At 37.7% G+C, this 22,816-nt stretch overlaps 1 protein-coding gene and 1 long non-coding RNA gene across 8 annotated transcripts in view; one reads left to right on the forward strand and one right to left on the reverse strand.

Annotated features, from left to right (window-relative positions):
• Window positions 1-22,816, forward strand: part of NCKAP5 (NCK associated protein 5) — a 959,339-nt gene that overhangs the window by 760,651 nt on the left and 175,872 nt on the right. For all 7 annotated transcript variants that reach the window (XM_019454167.2, XM_019454177.2, XM_019454159.2 and 4 more), the window contains 2 exons: window positions 2,379-2,417; window positions 11,125-11,244. In XM_019454167.2, the coding sequence (XP_019309712.2) occupies window positions 2,379-2,417; window positions 11,125-11,244 (159 nt within the window). The remainder of the gene's footprint in view (window positions 1-2,378; window positions 2,418-11,124; window positions 11,245-22,816) is intronic.
• On the reverse strand, window positions 7,357-7,952 carry LOC109270039 (uncharacterized). Its single transcript, XR_002081392.2, has 2 exons — window positions 7,767-7,952; window positions 7,357-7,632 (listed from the first exon to the last, which is right to left on the reverse strand). It is a non-coding gene; the product is annotated as an uncharacterized LOC109270039 (long non-coding RNA).

The raw sequence follows: 22,816 nt of genomic DNA on the forward strand, positions 1-22,816 counted from the left end.
TTTTAATTTGCCAAGAATAAAATGGATGACCTCCAGTTTGACTTTAAATTCTCAGTGACTTACGAATTGGAATGAATGTTTAAAAACTGAAAGATTTTCAAGATGACACTATTGGTCAATTTGTAGGACTGAATAACATTTATCACTGTTATGATCATGTGTAAATTAAATGCTAAAGGAAAAAGAAAAAATTACCAGTTAAGGAAAATACGGTTTAATTTTGTCTGTGAGATTCCTTACATATGTTTCTTTAACTTGGGATGGACTTCAAAAAAATAAATCAATAATGCTTTTATTTCTAAACTATAGTTAGGTTTAATGAAAGGTCTCTCTAATTTGCTTAATATCAGCAATGTAAATTTGGCAAGGATTCTGATAGGAAAAAAAAAACCTCTTCTGCCTACAGTCCAACTAATCAATTATAGGTAATCTGATTTTAATCATTTACTGCTTGTGCTGTGAATGCCTCCGAACCACAGTTGATGACAGCCTGTATTTTAATTTTCTGTGAGACTTATTGGTAGCCAACTGTCGTTAAGGATGCACTACTTTGTCAATATTGAGTCAAGAAACAATTAAGCGCCATGAAAACATTCTTACCCTAATCTGTTCCACTATACTAGACAGGAGAACAAGCACACATAGTTGAGTATCACCAAAAAGAAATAGGTTATCAAGAGAAAAAGATGAAAGCGTGTCCGTCAGGCTTTGGTTGAATGTGAGAATTACCAAGATGATTACATGCCTATCACGCTGTGTTATAATTGTGTTCTTGCAACTTCCTACTAGTTATATTCTCTTTGAACCAAGGAACACATTCCAGTCATCTAGCTTTGCAAATACTCTACATATTTATACTAAATAAATGAAGGAAGAAAGGAATGAGACATTAGACATTCTCCTGATGTCTAAGACATTTAAATATTGCTCTTCAAGGCTATAAGTTTCAGTGATCACATTAAGTGTATACAGTTTATGTACTACCTGAAAAACACTGTGTAATTCACCTGCCCACCTTAATTTTATCAATAGTAGCTATATGGGTATATAGCTTCAAGGTTATGGTCAAGTTTAGTGAGTGGCTTCCTATATAGTGTTTTTGAAACCTGCAGGTGAAAAAGAAATGTTAGCACAAATGCACAGAGAAATGATGAATGGTTATCTAGAGAAAATGCCAGATCTTCAAAATACCAGAGACATGTTGCTAGTTTTATATGAGGCCCTTGGCTGGAATGGTGCACATACCCACTCCTAAACCATTCACTAAATGGAATTGCTGTGTTTGATTTAAATTAATCAAGATTCACCTTCTTGGGTTGAGAGGGGCTTCTACTGAGGAGAGCTTCTCCTACTGCCCTAACTTGACTGATACCTGAAAAAAAAAACTAGGGTTATGTTAATATATGAGTTAGAACTCCATATGTTTGCATATTGGAGGAAACTAAAAAAAAAAAAAAAAAGTAGACATTTATGTTTCCTCTCTCATAGAAGTATAGAGATAGTGCAACTAACTCCCTATATCATCAGGGCCAGGCTCAGTGACTTTCACTGTCAAGGTGGCTGCTGAGGTTCCAGCTATCAGTTTTATATCCTAGACAGGAAAAGGAAGAAGGGTGAGCCCTCTTCTTCTTAGATACTTTCTATAAGCCCAAGAAAAGTCTAGTTATAACTCATCAGTCGGAAGCTTGTCACAAAGTGACACTTAGCTACAAGGAAGGGTAGGGTATGTATTTGAATGTACTCAGCCAAAAAATCAGAGTTTATTACTTAGTAGAAAGGGGGAAATAGATACAAGAGTCACCAACTATCAGACTCTGCTACTGGTAGCAGTGACAAAAGGATGGCATAAATTAAGATATGGGGGATGTAAGAAGAACATAGGTAGAACGATGATTTGCTCTCATCCTTCACCATTCAAACCTATCTCTATTCCAAGTCATTTTAAATAGTGAAATAGTCACACAGCAGAAGTATAGGAAGGAGAGGCAAAGGACATTGTAAATCAGCAAAGTGTAGAAATTGTGTACAGATAATTAGGATTGTGTTTTACACTGTATCATTTTTTAGCCTTCTTGGAGTACTTTACATATGAAAGGATATTATTTTTCCAAATATGGAAATGTGGAAGTCAAGGTATGAATGATCTTTCCAACCTAACCATCTTAATTAGCAACAAGGTCACCTTTGGAAAAAAGAAAAATATTACCTAGAAGGATAGGCCTATTATGAAAATAATCAGGTTCTCTACATGGGGAGGAAAGAGGCAAATAAGGAGCTAATTAGGTAGAATAAGCTGTGGGAAACACATTGGTAAATTAGAGTCTATGCATCTAAAGTCTCATTATTATAAATGGCAACTCTTTCTTTATTTTTTAAAGGTAGCCAACCAAGTTGTGCAAGCTCTGCTCACTCAAAAGGTAGGTCACTTTCTGACTTATTATTTTCAAGGTACTTATGTGAATAGGTTGGAACTCATATTGTCAAACTAGGAAATTGTGATTGATAGATGCAATACTTTTCTATTTATTCACTTAGGTTAAAATTGTGTGTGTTTTAGATGGGCATACAAAGTAATATCAGTGACCAATAGAATCCTAAAATTCAAACTCTTGGTAAAGTAATAGAAGATGAAAGATTACCATGCACCCATTTATTTGGTAAATACAGACATTAAATATATCAGCGGATTCTTCCAATTCCTATAAAATGAATAGCCTTCATGGACAGCATTAACAGAAGCCTAAAATTCAGGGAAAAGGTCTTAGAGGTTAGGGGAATTATTTAATTTTTCTGGGTCTTAGTTCCTCTTCTGTAGAGTGGGGATAACATTTCCCCCCTCCCAGAACTGCAGTGGCCATTCTTTGAAAGAAAGCACACAGGGGAGTTCCTATAGGGATTGGTTCATGGTAAATGGAAAAAAAAAAATGACAGTGTTACATACTTGAAAGATGCTGACAGTAGATTTAAGCATTCTCACCACCAAACAAAGAAGCTACTGCGAGGTGTGGATGTGTTAGTTGTTTTGATCTTGGTAATCATCCCACTCTGTAAGGTGTAGCACATCATCACATTTTACACTTTAAATATATAGTTATTTTTGTCAATTATTCCTCAATAAAGTTGAAAGATAAAAACAAGTGATGATTTTTGAGCATGAGATTTGTATGTCTTCTCCTATGCCATGTCCCTATTCTGGCTTCAGATAGTATGAAGATCAATCATGTCTTTGGGCCAGAATGGGCAGAGGGAGATAATTGCTCAAATTTGGCTGCTTTGGTCCATTTTATTGAAACTTTTCCATCTCTTTCTATAATGTTTTTCAGAAGCTAAATTCTAGTTCTTTCAGATTACTAAATCTGAAATTACCTCTCTGTGTATTCTGAATTGCCTCTCTGTGAGATGGGGACTTCCTCTGTAAAAGAAAATCTTAGATCATGTGGCATATTCTGGAATACATGGTTAATGATAGCAAAATAATTTGTGACATTTTAATTTTTTTTCATTAAACATAATTTTATTAGGGCTTGACCACTTCTCATGGAGATATGTAAATAAATATCGTTTTTAATTTACACTATGGAGGCCTTGTGATAATATTTTTTGCTAGATTTTCTTCTCAACTACTTTTGTTAAAATATCATGGCTTTCTGTTTCAAATGATTTTAACTGGTTCAGATTTTGCATTAATATCACATAAATAAAGAGATTTAAGTACACCTATTAGGTTGAATTAGGTTCCAGTGTGAGTAACAGAGATCCAAAATAGTGGTAACTTAAATAACCTAAGCTATTATTTCTGTTTCATATCTAAATCTATAGGTAGGCAGTATAGGGTTGATACAGTGACTCTGCTCCATAAATTCCATGGGGTCTCTGGTTTCTATCTTGTTATTCTGTGGAATATGACCTTCTTTCCCAAGGTCACCTCAGGGTCCAAAATGGCTGCTTAGCTCCAGCCAACACATCCCCATTACAGCCATCAGGAAGAAGGAAAAGCTGAAACAAATGAAGGTAAAGGGCACACACTAGCTGCCTTTTAAGAGAGACTTCCAAAAGCTTTCTTACCTCCCTATTTACATCTCCTTGAACAGACCTTAGTCACACAGCCACACCTAAGGAAGCTGACAATGAAGCCTTTATCCTGGGTATGTGCCCAGCTGAAAATTGAACGTCCTAGTATTGTGGAAAAATGGGAAAAACAGATTTTTTGTGCATCTCACAATTTCTGTCACAAGATATTTGATTTTTTTTTCTTTTTCAAAGGCTTTAATTTCTCATTTGCTTTCCTCCTGGTGGAAACTCTTTGCTCATTTAATTACAAACCTAGGAATGAAGGAAGCATTGTTGAGAGTTCTACGTGTAACTGTTGAAACCTTCTCGTGCCCATCTTTTTTAGCGGTGCCTCAGGAAAGAGAAAAGGAAGCCATCAGATACAATATAAAGGAAAATGGGACCTTCAGGTCAGCCACAAAAAAATAGCTACACAAATCCAAGTAATAACTAGTAAACAGATAAATCTACCTTGGTACCGTTAAGCAATAAGACATAGAAGACATGGTGCCGTGTGAGATAGCATACCTCGGGGACACTCTGAGGCAAAAAGAGATGCCAGGAGTTTCCAGGATTCCAAAAGAATCATGTTCTGCAGAAACGTGTGCTTCCTGGTTTTTATAGGGGCTGTAAAATTGCTACAAAAGGACTCAGATTTCTTTTTAATTAAGAGCATGATATAGGAAATAAAATGTACTCCAAATGCAGATGAAAAAACTGATTCTAAAGAGGTTGTAGCTGGCACAGAGTGAAAGCAGAAATCTTGAGTGATTTATCCGAGTCACAAGAAAGTTTGTGTTGAGGTGAAATTACAGTCATAAGCATGCAGTTTTAGAGTTTATTGTTTTGTTATGACACAAAGAAAATCTACCACGAACAACCAAAGAAGCATTTTTCTGGCATCTCATGAATTGGCCAAGATAAGCATCTTGAAATAACAGAATGTACTTCTTTTTCCCAATACTGATAAAAAATTTTATTTCCACGAACTTATCACTTTCTGTTAAATGTACATATACTGTTCTAGTCAAGTAATTCAATTTATCTCAGAAACCTGTGGATTCCCTTAACACAGCAGATTGTCCATCCTTTAGATCAATAAAGCTAAAGTGACAATATTAAACCCAGCTCACTTCCATTTATGACTCCAAATCATAGGTCCAAGGCTACAAGTGCAAGTGAATCAATAATTCAGGCTTACCTCAAATTCTTGTCTGAAATATATTTATCTTCATTAAGTCAATTACACTCACTGCAAATGTAACTGTCCTAGGTTCTTTACTGCCATAGGTTTTTCTGTTTTGTTTTGTTATGTTTTTGCCACTATCACCAAACTTCAAAGAAAATCTTTTTTCTTGTAGCCATTTTCCAGCATATCAACTTTAGCTTTGTCTGCATGTTCTTTAGAATAAGCAACTATTTATATGGTGTTTTTTGTTTTTTGTTTTCTTTTCCTACACGGCATAAGGTTCTGTGTGGTAGAACCCAGCAGTGCAGCCACTGGGTAGATGCAAAACAGAGTTCTGTAGCTTGTGTCTGAAAGAACTCCAAACTTCTACATATATCCCTTGTCCCTTGTGGAGGGGCAGTTAGGCCACCTGTGTCTACCTGGCTGGGTCTGGTGTGTGCAGGATCCAGTCCCCTGGAGAGGATATGTTCATGTTTACTGTGCACTTACAAGGACTCATACCTCACGTCTAGCACTTTTTTTTTTTATTTTTTTTTTAGCGTTTATTTATTTTTGAGGCAGAGAGAGACAAAGCATGAACGGGGGAGGGTCAGAGAGAGGGAGACACAGAATCTGAAACAGGCTCCAGGCTCTGAGCTGTCAGCACAGAGCCCGACGCGGGACTCGAACTCACGGACCGTGAGATCATGACCTGAGCCGGAGTCGGCGGCTCAACCGACTGAGCCACCCAGGCGCCCCAAGCACTTTAAATGCACTAAGTCATTTTGTTCTCACCGCAACCCTGTTAAGATAGGACTAAGGAAATAGTGCTCCCGTAGCTCTGATTGCAGGAAGTGGCAAAGCCCATATGTTCAGCCTAAGGTTATTACACTCCAAATCCATCCCCTTCCTTTTGCGGTGTTCAGCCCCCAAGATTCCATTGGATCACTTACTGTTTTTCCCCACTGTAGCTCAGCAGCCAGGGATGAGGCTGTGGAAATCAACAGATGGATTGAAATTCAATTATTAGTTGAGATCGCAGGAAATAGAACAAAAAGGTGAGGGAGCCAATGGATTTCTTAAAACTTCTGGGAACATTCCAGTTCTGGCTAGCAAGGAAACCATGTGAGATCTCCAAAGCATATATTGGAGTCAAAACTGACTCTGGAAATCTGGAGTTGGGCTTTCTCAGAATCCATCTTATTTTGGACCCTAGAATCTCACACTTGCCAGGGACCTTATTAACAAGCATTTAATACTGAGATTGTCAACTAGCTTTGGTAATGGGCTTAATTTACTATGATTACATAAACTATTCAGCCATCACCCAGATTAATGATGTTCTAATCCAAATGCCTTTGGGATGAAGGCTTGCAGTATTCAGTTTGCCACAGGACTAACGACTCCCTGTTCATTAGGGCTGGCCTGATGCAGGCACATATCTCTGTTACCTGCCGTGCCTTTTAGATATTTGATGTTGAGGCCCTTGGTTAGTCTGAGAAAGGGCTTTTCTTTTTACAGAAGTCTTGGCATCTTAGGAAAAGATAGGGATATATCAGTGACAGCCACTGAGAAGGACTGTTACAAGGAGAAGCAGGTAGGTATGGTGGCCATTAAGCTTCAGGGAAGGAATTAGATGACACTTGAAAAGCCATCTCACGAAGCAGCTGAGACTTTCATTCTCTTGAAAGCCCTGTTTTGTGCAGTCGCTCAGTTTATAGGTAAAGGAACTGAGACAAAACCAGAATAAATTACATCTTCAAGGTCATACGGGTAACGAGGACCAGAGTCCAGACCCCTAACTCCCAATCTGATGTGTATTCCCATGATATGCATTCCATCTTAAGCAGTTTTACCACTATAGTATCATTTTTGCATGACAAAATCAGATACAGTTTTCAACAATACTCTAGTGATGTCAGTATATGTCCTACTCCTAAGCAGTCAACATGTTATTAAATTGACTTCAATGGATAATGGTTTAGCTCTAAATGCATTAAAGCAGCTATACTCATAGGTACTATATAGAAGTAGATCCAGAATCTTCTTTAGCCCCAAATGCAGATGAAACTTACCAGGATTATAGTGTATGGATACTCCAGGGAAGTTATGGTTTGAGATCATGAAGACACACAGGGTCCTTTAGACCAGTATTGCTCAGTATATTTTGCCCTTGTATTCAGCTTTACTCTCTTACTATTTTCAATTGTTAGTGACATGTAGATTGCAAGGAAAACAGGTCTGGCTATTTTCTTGACCCACAGACCCATGTACTTTCTTATGTGAGATTAAATGTAGTCAAACTGTTGGCATCATTTTCCCCCAAATAAAATTTTATATAAGGTCTCTTTCTCATTTCAGAAGACACAACCCTATATTTTCACTGGGGTACTCGTCTTGAGGCCTGGAACATGCTAGGAAAAAAGAAAAAGAAGGATGTGAAAGAGAACAGGTGGCCCAGCCCCCACTGTGAACCAGTGATAGCATCTAAGCAGAGGAGAATTCATTTGTTTCTAACGCCTTACCAGAAGGATAGTCTAGGTCTCACCTCTATAACTGTCAGGGTCAAAATAATGGTTCTTGTAGCCAGCCTATATGTGTCATATGTCCCTTTATGTCAGCCTAGGCCGCAGCCTAGTAGTGGTAAGAGAAATTACTGTTTTTCTCTCGTGCTCTTTCCATCTGCCCAGTCTGGTTGTGCTTATGTGTGTGCACATGGGCACACATCCATGGTTTTTAATACATTTTCTTAAGATAATAACTATCTGACATCACTTACCATCCATGACTTAAGTAAAGAGAACAAGAATTTAGAACAATATAGGCAATTATGAGTTTTTATGTCAACAGATTCTCAGACCAGCTCAATTCTGTTTGTCAACAATCGTAAGACCATGGTCACATTCCTAAAGCCTTCTATTTCCCCCTCTGCCATGCGCTGATCTAGATGAGCCAAGAGCAATGAACAGTTTTCCAGGTCACTAATTCGTGTCCCTGCTAAATGAACTTTTACCATCTTAAGTAACAGTAATGGCCATTGAAATTTGGGCACCTGTACCAAAAATCTCTATAGAATAGCCTGATGTGTGTGTGTGTGTGTGTGTGTGTGTGTGTGTGTGTGTATTCTTTCTTTTTCTTTTCTTTTCCGTTCTTTTCTTTCTACCCATCTGAAGAACTGTTTCAAGGTATCTCAGTTTTGCTGCAAAAAAATCATCAGTGCTATTCCTTACAGGTCTCCTTTCTTGCAAACCCTCACCTGTGTGTTTCTACTTGCATTTCTTCACCTACAGATGAGAATGATTATGTTTTGCAACACAATAGGTACTATTAATATTTATTTACCTCACAGTCAAGTTTTATTAATTACTTAATTACCAGTACTGAAAACAATTAGTGTTTGGGTGCAGAGGAGTTATAGGCATGTTAAGAGAAAAAAGTAGAATAAGTGAGACACAGAGAGAGGTTGAATTCTAAATAAAGGAAACAAGTTTAGCCTTTAATCTGAGCGGTGCCTTGGCCCCCAAAGTGGCCTCTGCCAAATGCATATTGCTCATGTGCACACACACTTTTTTTAATGTTTATTTATTTTTGAGAGAGACAGACAGACAGACAGACATAGTGTGAGTGGGGGAGGGACAGACAGAGAGCAAGACACAGAATCCGAAGCAGGCTCCAGGCTCTGAGCTGTCAGCACAGAGCCTCACGCAGGGCTCAAATTCATGAACCATGAGATCATGACCTGAGCCAAAGTCAGGTGCTTAACCGACTAAGCCACCCAAGCACCCTTCGCGCACACACTTCTGCCCCTGCCTTGAATGGCTGCTGCCTTCCTATATCTTGGACCTGGTTGCCTAAAAGAACATGACATTTCTTTTTCTATGCTCTGCATTTGTAGGTTATAATCAGTTGTAACCATCCTATGCATAAACTCTACCCATTTAACTAAAAATATGAGGAGAGTGTAAGTTGTGCCGTGAGCCACACCTTGGCCTATTTCCCTGCCCTCTGTAAATAGAAGAAATACAACTGGATATAATGAGGCTCTGGTAAAGCTTCAGAAGCTAGAACTGTCTGGCTTCACACTTAGGTTGACACAAGGTTAATGGACAGGCACACTCACCTGTGTGACTCTTGTTTAGGGCCTGGGAATCAGAGCTGTTGCCTGGTGCTCTCTCTCTTCCTTGCAGAGCTTTAGCAAGGCTGTAGCTGTCCCACATCAGAATATATAGAAGCACAAACTAGAAGTGCTGAGAAACTTAAAGCCTCAGTCACACTAACACTAGAGAATAGAATTTGGCATCATCATCATCCCGGTTACCAAAATAATCACACAGTTTATTAAGGTCATACTGTATGTGGTGCTTTGCCAGGTTATGGAATAAAAGAGTGAAAGGACAAACTACTTGTGGTGTTGTTTATTGGTCTGTCTTCTTATGCCTGCCTTTGAGGGATGTGCCATCTAATTGACAAGATAAGTCTAGAGCATGAAAGATGAAATCAGTACAAAGCAGTGTATACTAAATGTCCGGTAAGAGGTACTGAAGGCTTACTGGAGTTCAGAAAAAGTAATGGTCTTTGGGGGATGCCAGATAAATGTATCAGAGAGGAAGGGAGCCAGGGTGGCTCAGTTGTGAGCATCCAGCTTTGGCTCAGGTCACGGTCTCATGGTTTGTGGGCTCGAGCCCCACATCGGACTCCGTGCTGACAGTGTGGAGTCTGCTTGGAATTCTCCCTCTGTCTCTCTGTCCCTCCCCCTCCCCTATGTGTACACTTACTCTCTCTCAAAATAAACTTTTTAAAGAAGTGTCAGAGAGGATACAGATTTTGAAATGGACACCAGTCACAATGAACAATGAGGTAGATGAGAAGGGAACATGATGGCAAGTGGGGGCAGGGGGTAGCAGGAGTGCATGAGAGCATTTGAGAACGAAACAGCAGACAGTTGTTCTTCATATGGCAAGAGCAGATGCCTTTAAAAAAAAAGAAATTAAGAAATAGAGAAATATCAAGTTTGACATGTAAGAAAGGGTCAGCTTTCAAAGAACTCTGAATTGGGACATTATTCTACTTGGTCTTCTCAACCCCCATCAAAGAGAGTGTAGACATTTAAGCACTGCATGTATCGTTATCACAAATTGGTTTGCAGGACAGCTCCTTGGTATATTCCAGAGAATCCTAAAGCCCCTGTGCCTTAGCCTCCCTCATGAAAGCTGGGGACAAGGTCTCTGTGGTCTTTGAACTATTCGAAAGTGCTGCTCCAGAAGGATGCCCAGGTACGGTTACTCAACTTCTTCCCCAGCACCAAGATGAACCCCTCCAAACACATGGAAATGCACTAGTTCAGAGCATGAGCAGTTTCAAGTGGCCTTTTAAAGCCTTCACTTCAGAGTTGCCTCTCTCTCACTAAATGCATCACTGGCTCTATTAGCCCCAGCATTGAAAATTCCAACTTGTTTCCACAAATGACAGCAAAAGGCTCTATCAAAAGTGATAGTTTCTTTAGTTCATCACATCTCTATTCACTGCAAAAACATTATTGTCCTTGTGGTTTGTGCTTTATGATTGCTTTTATGAAGACAGTGAAAAGGCAAAATATATAGGTGGAAACTTAAATTGACTTCATATCGCTAGCATTTACCATCTTCAAAAATAGCATACTAGATTAATGCACTTCTGATTTCAAGGTACTTTTTTTTTTCAAATTGGTCTTCCCTGCACATAATAATTCTATCAGACAATGGGCTGTGGAAGAAAGCATCGTGTGTGATTTATTCCTGGGGGCTTTGAAGGATAAAAATACTGTTTTTGTACTAATGTGTCTGAAATATCAGATAAAATATGGTTATAATATGCAAGGGTGTCTTTCAGTTATGGACTTTTTTTTTCTTTCACTGTGTTTGTTGTAGGATCTAAGGGAGGAATGTGTAAAGTTGAAAACAAGAGTGTTTGATTTAGAACAACAGAATCGAACGTTAAGCATCCTGTTCCAACAGCGAATCAGACCAACTTCTGATCTACTCCTTCAGGTATGTGCTTATGTGGAAACAATCTTTGCTACTGAAATGCTATTGACAAGAAGTTACTTTAGTTTGAAAGTTTCCAGGATCTCCATAGGCAAGGCATAGTGTATCAGAACCCTGATTCTTTTCCTTTTCAAGGAATGTCTTTAAAATTGAATGTCTCTTAAATTGCTGACTTTTTAAAGCTATGTTTAGATAAAGAAATACATCAACAAATAATAAACAGGTAAAAGGGACAGAAGGTGTCCTGTAGTAAACTTTGGAATAGAGTCAGGAAATAATTGATTACTTTGGGGACTAATGTTAGTAATCTTGCGTTCCATGATAAGCAAAGAAGAGTTTTATGCAATGCCACAGCACATTTCTTCATTTCATTCCCTCTGTAGTCAAAAATTCTTCTGGGATTTGTTTTTCTTTCATACCTCTCTCTGTGCAGAGTTCCTGCTCACACACGATTCCTCCTATATCCTGCCTCAGTGTTTTCAGGTTGCCTTTATCTAAATGCTCTCCCTGAGCTCCTTCTTTACTTTCCTTCATAACATGAAAAGTCATGGAAAGTCAAGCCATTTGAATCATTTTGAAGCCATCCCTGAAAAAGCACCAGAGACTATATCTGATTTGTAGGGAGACAAATGAATTGGCAAAGGGGTCTGGAAGGCTGATCTTTGCTGTTTTCTGGGTTTTTTCAAATCCTATTAATGTGTATATTTGCTCAGACAAGCTCCCATGAGCCTTGCTTAGAGCCCTTCTGAGGCTAAGCTAGCAAAGGGTTAGGCTTCACAGGGGCAACGTACAAAAAATAATCCCCAGCTGTCTGGCCTAATTGGCTGAGAGAAAGGGAAAAGACAGAGGTATGCTCTAGACTGCACTGCCCAGCACCACTAACCATGTGGTGCCATGGAAATTGAAAATTAAATTAAAATTAAGTTCCTGTGACATACTAGCCACATTTGAAGTGTTGAAAAGCCACATATGGACAGTGACTACCATTTTGGAAGGTGCATAAATAGGACATTTTCATCACCATAGGAAGTTCTACAGGACAACACTTTTCCATATGGCTGGGACATTGTTGCTAATTTACCCTTTGAACTTTGGTATGAACATTTTTCCTTGACTCCTCAGGGAAATAATGAGAAATTGCAGGTTATTTCAGGGAAAGAAAGATGTTTGGTAAAGCCGAACATCAAAATATAATTTCCCCCTCCCCAAATTAAAACCAGCCTCTGAATTGCACAATAGATCTCATCTCCTAAATTAATTTCCTCTCTGCTTTATCTGTTACAGCATCATTCATAATTTATGACTCAAAAATTATGCAGAAAAAAATTGGTCTATCTCTGTTTCCTGGTCCCAACCACAACAAATGTTTATCATAGAGAATCTTGCATCTGTAAAAAGTTGTATTTCTTTTGCTCTCGTATCAAGATCCAATATTATAATTACTTTTAACAGCTGTTGCATGTACATGAATTTTTCCATTTTGCTTAGTTTAACTTCAGGCTTTTTGAGAACAATGTTTAAGGATCTATCGTCTCTGTTTATGAATCATGGTGGCTTATTTCCAGAGTAAACACATGTGCCATGGATATTTAAACTTTTTCATTGGTTGTCACAAATTTCTGAAATCCGTATCCAAATGGCAGAGAATGATGCGTATGCTAACAATAGAACTCAGTGTTTATTCACTGGGTATTTTCAGCCAACCCACTTTGTATTCCTCCCCAAATAGTCTTCACTTTCGGGAGCCATTCTAATTTGAATAACATTTCTAAAAGATAGGTTGCTAATGGTTCTGTAAAGAAGAATGGTAGAAAGCGGGATGCCTGCGCTCTACCATCTATCACCGATAGACGGAGTTTCTGGCTTTTCAGGGGGTCTGTTAATTATGTGACTTGCATTTTTCATTGTCTGGTGGCACAAATACACACGGTGGAGCACTGGCTAAAAATAAAAACAGGCTGTATGTGCTTTGCACCTATGGAAGCACTTTAATTATTTGTTGAACGGAATAATGAATAAATGACACCAATATATCCTGTAAGTTGGGAGTTATTTTGCATACACCTAAGGGAAGTTTATGCCCTCACTTCTTCTGAACTTTTCCTGTCGTATGTGGATGCTTTGGAACTCCCCAGTCGTGCCCATCCAGCCGAACCTTTTGGAGTGTGTGGCTTTGGGGCATGGCAAATCCACCAGCGCCCCTGGTTCCAAACATTATTGACCTTACAGCTTCTGCCCATAGACTGGAGACTCAGTACAGTACATTTCTAACTAGTTTTCTGTATGTCATAGAAACCTGTGTTAGTTGCTCCCTGCCGAATACGGCCTAATGATTATCTACAATGTAAAGTGCCCACTTGAAGAGAAATACAGAAAGAAGATTGTTGAACCCATTATGATTTTAGGAGATAGACTGTAAAAAGTAGAAAAGGAAATAATTCATAAGAACCAGTCAGTTCTTTGTCCTGAGAAATAGAAAATGAGGTTACATAGATATTATGTAGCAATTTTTTGTGTATAGGAGAAACAAAAAAGAAGTTCTATGGGCTAGTTTACAAAAATCTGGGAAATTTATAAAGGGACCAGGTACATGCTGGAGGCAGGGTGGGGGGGAGAAACTAACCTGAAAATTAAATTCTTAAGAATAGCAGTAATGTTCTGTGGTGATTCCAGTTTCCAGAATGGTATTTCTGGGACTAGGGGCGGTAACAAATCACAGTAGCAAGGCCCTTTATTAAAATAAACAAGTTGAGCTAAATTCTAAAGACTTGAGAAGCCAGTACAGCAAATAAAATTCCAAGGTAGTGTTCTTAATGGAACTTGAGTCTCTAACTAACCTTATTTGAGCCCATTAACCAACGTTCACCATTTCCTTTTGTAAATCATGTTAAACAACAGTCATTTTATCAGACATTGGAAACTGGTAGAGAACTCTTTACTAAGTGTCTTTACTTCTCTTGTGAGGTGAGTTGAATTCTTACCATAAATGAGCCATCTTTGTGACTCAGTATGTTTAGGCAAGTAGTACTTAAAATGGCAATTATGTAATTTTTAAACTACTATATAGGGATGAAATAGGGTACAGTAAGAATTGTTTATATAAAACAAAGTTGAATACTTGAAAGCCATCTATAAAGGCAAGTCACTAAATAAATGTTTATGATCAAATGAAATATAGGTGCCTAACTAAAAAAAATTATGGGAGCTGGAGAATTATATTAACTGTGGAGGCATTCTGTATGCATATTGCTTCGGAAATCATTTTAAGTTCTTGTTACATTGTTAAGAAAACCCAAAACAAAGACATATGCATAGACAACGCATAAAGCATGTGTTTGATATCCCTCCCTCCTGAAAAAACAGACTCTAATAATAGGATCCCCAGGCAAAGAAGTGGCCTTGGCCTTACCAACAATGTTATTTAACAAACGCATAGTGCTTACCATGTGTAGGATACTGTTCTACAGCCTTTACAATGCTCACCAGTTTAGTCTCCATTACAATCCTATGAGGCAGGAAGTATCATTGCACCCATTTTTACAAATGGGGCCTGTTAGGCACAAAGTCCCCCAGCTGGTAGTTGACAGAGTGGGAATCTAAACCCATGGTCTGGCTCAGGTCCCTCCTTTCCCCCTCCCTTCTGTGCTCCCTCTATGGAATACAAATGATCATGAGGAACTTCTGATTCCATACTGTAACTGACATTTTGATTAACTGGACCATGTGATCAGGTCGGATCAGAGGGCTTCTGCAGTGAAATCACAACAAGGCAACGACCATATTTACACATTTCTGAAAGCCTCTTGATTTGTGGCATCCATGATTTTCCCCTCTCCTGTGTGTTCTGTTTTTGTCTTATTTTGGACACCGTGTAATCCTTATTCTGATAAAACATTATTCTCATATTTTTTTGCCTAACACAGTTTTTCTTTTCTTTTCCTTCTCATTGGATATTTTAAAGGGTCCTAATACCCATATCCTTAGGCCAAAATAGAAAGAAAAGAAATGACGTAATATAGATTATTCACGCAAAGAGTTGAGAATCTGACAGTTTAGAACCAAGGTGTAAACATTTGCTGTCACTTCCTAGAGTGTTTTTTTTTTTGCTAGTGTTTTGTTTTATGGTATTATTTCATATGATATTAGAGGATTTTAAAATTCTCTTGTACTTCTGTTTATTTTTTTCTCCCCTAAATCTTTATTTTCAGAGTGTAAATCTATTTCAACAGTCTGATTTGACAGGAGAATACACTGTACACTGGCCTCTCCACCTACCCACAACAATGAATCCCATTCTCTGAGACTTAGGCTGGTGCTGCCAGCTTTCAAGGACCCCAGGGCCATGGCAGTGCTCCTGGAACTTTCCCCTTGCTGAAGCTCCGTTAGTATTGATGACCCATCCCACACAATTAAGCAGGTCATGGTCATGTATGGAATTATATAATCCTAATCTCTCATGGCAGGGATGATGGAAGGCATGTAGTGGAAATGCCAGGAACTGTGGTTTTATGCTAACCTTTCCTTTCAATCTCTATGAGGGCAAGAACCATGCTGAATGTGGCATTTTACCTCCCACCGATATTATCACTGTTCATAATTTGTATTCATTGTATGTACTTAGTGATTGTTCAACACTTAATTACAGACCTTTTTATGGGATATAATTTGAGGGGGGAAGAATTTTCTTTTGTTTGTGTTTTTTGTGTGTGCAACAATGTCATTTTCTTTATTATTTTTCCTTCCAGAGTAATTAAGATATAACTGACATACGTTGTATAGGTTTAAGGTATATAACAGAATGATTCTATACACATAAATATTATGAAATGATCACCACAGTAGGTTTAGTTAACATCCAACATCTCACATAGTTATAATTTGTTCCTTGTGATAAGAAATTTACGATCTACTTACTTAGCAGCTTTCAAATATACAATACAGTATTGTCAATTCTAGTCGCTATGTTGTATATTATATATCCAGGATTTATGTATCTTATAATTGGAAGTTTTGACCACCATCACCAGTTTCCCCCAACCTCCCACCCTCAACCTCTGGCAACAACCAATCTCTTCTGTTTCTATGAGTTCTCTTTTATTGCTCACCACATATAAGTGAGATCGTATGGTATTTGTCTTTTTCTGTCTTAGCATAATGACCTCAAGGTCCATCCATGTTGTCAGAATGCCAGGATTTTCTCTTTTGTGGCTGATAATATTCCATATATATACATATATATATATATATATGAATATATGTATATATTCCATTCTTAAGAGAAAATCTTAAGCAATCTCCATGCTTAACATGGAGCCTGACACAGGGCTTGATCTCATGACCCTGAGGTCATGACCTGAGGTGAAATCAAGAGTATCGGACACTTAACCAGCTGAGCCAACCAGGTGCCCCATATTACATTTTTTTTTGTTCATTCATGTGTCATTGGATTGTGTGTGTGTGTGTGTGTGTATCACATTTTCTTTATCCATTCATTCATTAATGAACACTTGTGCTGTTTCCATCTCTGGGCAATTGTAAGTAATGCTGAAATGAAAATGAGTGTGCAGATACCTCCTTGAGATAATGATTTTGTTTTCTTTGGACATTTGCCCAGAAGTGGCTGGATCATATGATTATTTTATGTTTAATGTTTTCAGGAACCTCCATGGTTATTTCTTGTCTTTTTGGTAATACGCATTCTAACAGGTATCAGATGATAGCTTGTGGTTTTGATTTGAATTTCGCTGGTAATTAGTTATATCAAACATGTACCTGTTGACTATAGCTTCTTTGGAAAAATGTTTATTCAGGCCCTTTGCCCATTTTTAAATGGGGTTACTTGATTTTTTGTTATTGTGTTTCATTCTTTTGCATGTGAATATCCAATTTTCTCAACACCATTTATTGAAGACTGTCTTTTCTCCATTGAGTGCTCTTGGCTCCCTTGACAGATATTAGTTGACCATATATGCATGGGTTTTTTTTGGTGGGGTGGTGGGAAGAGTCTCTCACTTTTGCTCCATTCATCTATATGTCTATTTTTCTACCAATAACATTTAAATTCAGTCCTGTAGCTTTGTAATATATTTGAAATCTGGAAATGTCATGCCTCCAGCTTACTTCTTTTTTCTCAGGCTTATTTTGGCTCTCCGGGGTCTTTTGTGGTTCTAAACTAATTTCAGGATTTTTTTTCTATCTCTGTAAAATATACCACTGAAATCTTGATAGAGATTTTATTAAACCTATACATGATTTGGGGTAATATGGACATTTTAACAAAATTAGCTTCTCCAACCCAAGAGCATCAGTATCTCCATTTATTTGTGTTTTCTTTCATTTCTTTCTAAATTTAGTGTTTAATAGTTTCAGTATAGAAATTTTTCACCTTTTTGGTTAGATCCATTCGTAAGTATTTTATTGGTTTCATGATATTGTTACTGGGATTGTTTTCTTCATTTCTCTTTCCGATAATTCATTGTGTGTAGAAATGCTACTGATGTTTTACGTTGATTTTGTATCCTGCAACTTTACTGAATTCATTAAGTCTAATTGCTTGTTGGATCTGCAAATAGAGACAGTTTTACTTGGTTCTTTCTGATTCCATTGGCTTTTAGTTATTTTTCTTGACTGAATGCTCTGGTTAAACTTCCAATACTCTGTTGAATATGGGTGGTGAGGGTGGGCACCGTTGTCTTGTTCCTAATTTTAGAGGAAAAATCTTTCACCAGTGAGAATGATGTTAGCTTGTGGTGTTTATTATGTTGAGGTATGTTCCTTCCACACCCAGTTTGTTGAGAGTTTTTATCATAAATGAACATTGAATTTTGTCAAATGCTTTTTCTGTCCCTACTAAGATGATCATATGATTTTATCTTTTATTTTATTAATGTGATGTATCACTTCTATTGATTCTCATGCATTGAAACTTTTGTGCCTTAGGGATCAATCCCAGCTGATCATGGTGTATGATCTATTTTATTTGCTGTTGAATTTAGTTTACAAGTATTTTGTTGAGATTTTTTTGTCAACATTCATCAGGGATATTGGCCTGTAGTTTTCTTTACTGGTAGTATCCTTATCTGTCTTTGGTATCTTGGTAGTGCCAGCTTTGTAAAGTGAGTTTGGGAGTGTTCTATAAACTCCAGTTTTTTGGAAGAATTTGGGAAGAATTGGCATTAATTCTTCTTTAAATGTTTAGTCAAATTCACCAGCAAAACCATCTGGTCCTAGGCTTTTCTTTATTGGGAAGTTTTGGATTACTGATTCAATTTCTTTACTCATTACCGGTCTTTTCAGATTTTCTATTCATGATTTAGTTGTACTAGGTTGCATATTTCTAGACATTTTTCCTGGTTTTTTTTCTCTAGGTTGCCCAATTTATTGGCACTTAACTGTTCAGAGTAGTTTCTTATGATCCTTAGTATTTCTTTATTATCATTTATAATGTCTCCTCATTAATTTATATTTTTTTATTTGAATACTCTGTCTTTTTTCCTTGGTTAGTCCAGCTAAATGTTTACAAATTTTGCTTATCTTTTCAAAAAGCCAAACCTTAGTTTTGTTATTCTTTTATATTGTTTTCCTGTTCACTATTTCATTTACTTCTCCTCTAATATTAATTACTTCCTTCCTTCTGCTAACTGTGGGCTCAATTTGTTCTTTTTTTCTACCTCCTTGGGGGTTAAGTTTGGTTACTTATTTGAGATTGTTATTTTTCCTTGATGCATGTGTTTATCACTGTAAAAATCCCTCTTAGAACTGCTTTTGCTGTGCCCTACAAGTTTTGATGTGTATTCATTTTTATTTGTCTCAAGATACCTTTTTTATTTATCTTTTGAGTTCTTCTTTGATCCATTGGTTGTTCAGGAGTGTATTGTTTAATTTTCATATATTTGCAAGTTTTCTAATTTTCTTCCTGTTACTGATTTTTAGTTTCTTACTAATGTGGTCAGAAAAAGTGCTTGGATGATTTCAATATTCTTAAATTTGCTAAAACTTGTTTTCTCACATATGATCTATCCTAGGAAATATTCCCTTGGTGCTTAAGAAAAATGTGTATCTTACTGTTGTTGGATGGAATGTTCTGTGTGTGTCTATTAGGTCCATTTGGTCTATAGTGTTCAAATCTGCTGTTTCCTTATAGATTCTCTGTATGTAGGATCTATCAATTGTTAAGAATGGAGTGTTGAAGTTCTCTATTATTGTACTGCTATCTCTCTGCCTTTAGTTATGTTAACATATTCTTTATATATTTGAGTGTTTCAATGTTGGGTGCATAAATATTTATAATTATTATATATTCTTGATGGATTGACCCCTTTATAATTATATAATGACATTATTTGTCTCTTTTGGCCATTTTTAGCATAAAGTCCATTTGTCTTAAATAAATATAGCTACTTGTTTTTTTTTCCTGGTTTACCATGGTTGAAATACCTTTTTCCATCCTTTTACTCTCAATCTATGTGTGTCTTTAAAGCCAAAATAAGTCTCTTGTGGGCAGCATATCATTGGATCTTTTTTATAAGACTCAATTCAGCCATCCTAAGTTTTTTAATTGAAGAATTTAATCACTTTATGTTTAAAGTAATTATTGATAGCTAGAGACTTACTATTACCATTTTGTTAATTGTCTTTTAATTTTGTAGGTGTTTTGTTCCTTGCTTTTTATCTTGCTATTATCTATTGTGATTTTTTGACTTCCTGTAACAGTATGCTTTAGTCCTTTATCATAATCTTTTGTATAACTGCTATAGGTTTTTCCTTTGTAGTTACCGTGAGGCTTATCTGAAATATTTTATATTTATAATATCCTGTTGTAGGCTGATAACAATTAAACTTGGGTAGCAGATGGGAGCTTTACACTTTCTTTTCTCCCTGTCACATTTTAGGTTATTGATTTTAAAATGTACATATTTTTATATTGTATATTCAATAACAAATTATTGTACTTATGTTTATTTTTAATGCATTTTCTTTTATGTTAAAACCATAGTTGTAAGTGGACATGCACCATCATTATAATAATAGAAAATCTGTCTTTGACTACATATTTATCATTACCAGTGAATTTTGCACATACAGATATGTGTTTTTATAATGTTAATTAGCATACCTTTATTCCCATGTAAAGAACACCTTTTAGCATTTCTCGTAAGACAGTTTTAGTGGTGATGAACTCCCTCAGGTTTTGTTTGTTTAGGAAAGTCTTTATCTCCTTCATTTCTGAAGGATGGCTTTACTAGGTATAGTATTTGGGGTTTAGTTTTTTTTCTTTCAATATTTTTAATATAGTGTGTCATTTTTCCTAACTTGCAAAGTTTCTATTGAGAAATTCACCCATAGCTTTATGGAAGTTCCCAGGCATGTGACATGTCACTTTTCTCTTGCTACTTTCAAAATTATCTGTCTTTGACTTGAAAAGTTAGTTATTATGTGTGTCAGTGTAGCCTTTTCAGGTTCAGCCTATTGAGGAGTTTTTGATCTTCATGAATTTGGATGTCCATTTCTCTCCCCAGGTTTGGGAAGTTTTCAACCATTTTTGCTTTAAATATATTTTCTGTCTTTTTCTCTTTATCTTCAACTTCTGGGATTTTCCTAATGTGTTTATTGTTCTTTCTTGACTATGTGCCATAAGTGCTATATGCTTTCTTCACTCTTTTTTATTCTTTTTTTTCTTTTTGCTCCAATGACCAGAGAATTTCAAATAACCTGTCTTCCAGTTTACTAATTCTCTCTTCTCCTTGGTTGAGTCTATTGCTGAAGCTCTCTGCTGAATTCTTCAGTCATTGTATTCTTCAGCTTTATGATTTTTGTTTGTTTGTTTGTTTTTTGGATGGTTTCTTCATCTTTGCTAAACTTCTCATTTTGCTTATGCATTGTATTTCTAATTTTGTGTAGTTGCCTGTGCATTCTTGTAGTTTACTAAACTTCTTTAAGAGGATAATTCTAATTGTTTGTCAGGAGGTTTATATATCTGAATAGGTTTCTGAAGAGGTTTCTGAATATCTTTGGTAGCATTCTTGGGCAAGGCAAGCTGGTAGCAAGTGGGGTTTGCTCTGAGGGGGGTCTCCATTTGGGTGAGGCACTGATCTAGACCTTAGGTTGGAAGTGTCACTAGCTGTGAACAGTTGGATAGAACTGTTGGCTTGGGTCCCTTCCAAAATGCAGCTGGAGGATGGGCTCCACATTTGCTGGTTAGGCTTTCTAATTGGGTGGGAGTGGGTGCTCTACATAGCAGTTGAGCAAGCCTGTGAATTTTCTTCCCTGCCTAGGCAGGGACATAGAACAGGGTCCAAAGTTGTTATACGTTGTTAGTTGTGGACCAGAATCAGGAAAGACTGTTCACTGAGCTCCTAGTCAGACAGGGCCATCCGCTCTGATGATGGGCAGAGCTGCTGGCTGGGTTTTCTAAGTACCACTACAAAACATGGCTCTACAGTGGGCCATGCAACCTCCTGGTGCTCTAGTTATACTTCCTGGGAAGGTAAGATGGAGATCTATACTCAACAATAGGTGGGGCCTTGAGCCCACTTCCTTGCCTTGCTGGCACAGCAGAACAGGTTTCAAAGCTGGGAAAACTCACTAACCAAGGACTCAAATCAGGCATAACTGTACACCAAGTTTCCTGGCAGTATGAGGCCACCAGCTGGTCTCTGCAGATGGTAAGAGCTGCTGGCTGAGCTCTCTGTTCAAATGCCATTATAAGTGGCATTGTAGGATGGGCACACAGCTTCCCAGGTGCTCTGGTTAGGTTTCCTGGTCAGGTGGAGCTGGAAGCTACAATAGTAATTGGGGCTACAAATCTGCTCCACTGTCTGTGTGGGATAGCAGAACAGGTCCAGAGGCTGGCACTGCTCATTGTTCAGGGACCCATACCAGACAGAACTGCATACTGAGTACTCTGGCATGAGGTCACTGGCTTGTCTCTGCAGATAGGCAAACCCACTGGCTGGAATCTCAGGTGCCATTGCATGAAGGAACTTGGTCTGCCCAGATCCAAGCACTGGTGACTGTAAGCCTTGCCCCTCTTTTCTGTCCCAATCTGATCTCCAGTGTTCAAGCTCCACAGAGTCCTCTGCAATCCCCATGGGATGAGACCCAAATGAACCTCTCAGGCAGTGACCCACAATGCTGAGGGACCTGGATGTCTATCTCAGGCTCTTTTTTCTCCCACTGGAGAAACCATAGGCTCCAAGGGCCCTCTTGGTGCAGTGGTCTGTCAGTCTTTTGGAGAGTTGATGCAGTCACAGTGTAGTTGTTTCTCTTACCCTTCCAGTGTGGTCTTTCTTGGTCTCTGTAGTCCAAAGGGCTGCTTCCGCCTCACTCCTGTATTTGGGGACTTTCATAATGGTGTCCTATCTAGGGATGGTTGGTCTTCTTGTGAGGGGAACTGAAGTCAGGAGCAACCTCTATCACCATCTTGATCACATCACTATTGAGGGGGATGTTTCTTTTTTTTTTTTTTTTCATTCTTTTTTTTTTCCAATATATGAAATTTATTGTCAAATTGGTTTCCATACAACACCCAGTGCTCATCCCAAAAGGTGCCCTCCTCAATACCCATCACCCACCC

The sequence above is a fragment of the Panthera pardus genome, unplaced genomic scaffold (assembly GCF_024362965.1).
Source record: "Panthera pardus isolate Hobbes unplaced genomic scaffold, ASM2436296v1 HiC_scaffold_10, whole genome shotgun sequence".
Lineage (NCBI taxonomy): Eukaryota > Metazoa > Chordata > Mammalia > Carnivora > Felidae > Panthera > Panthera pardus.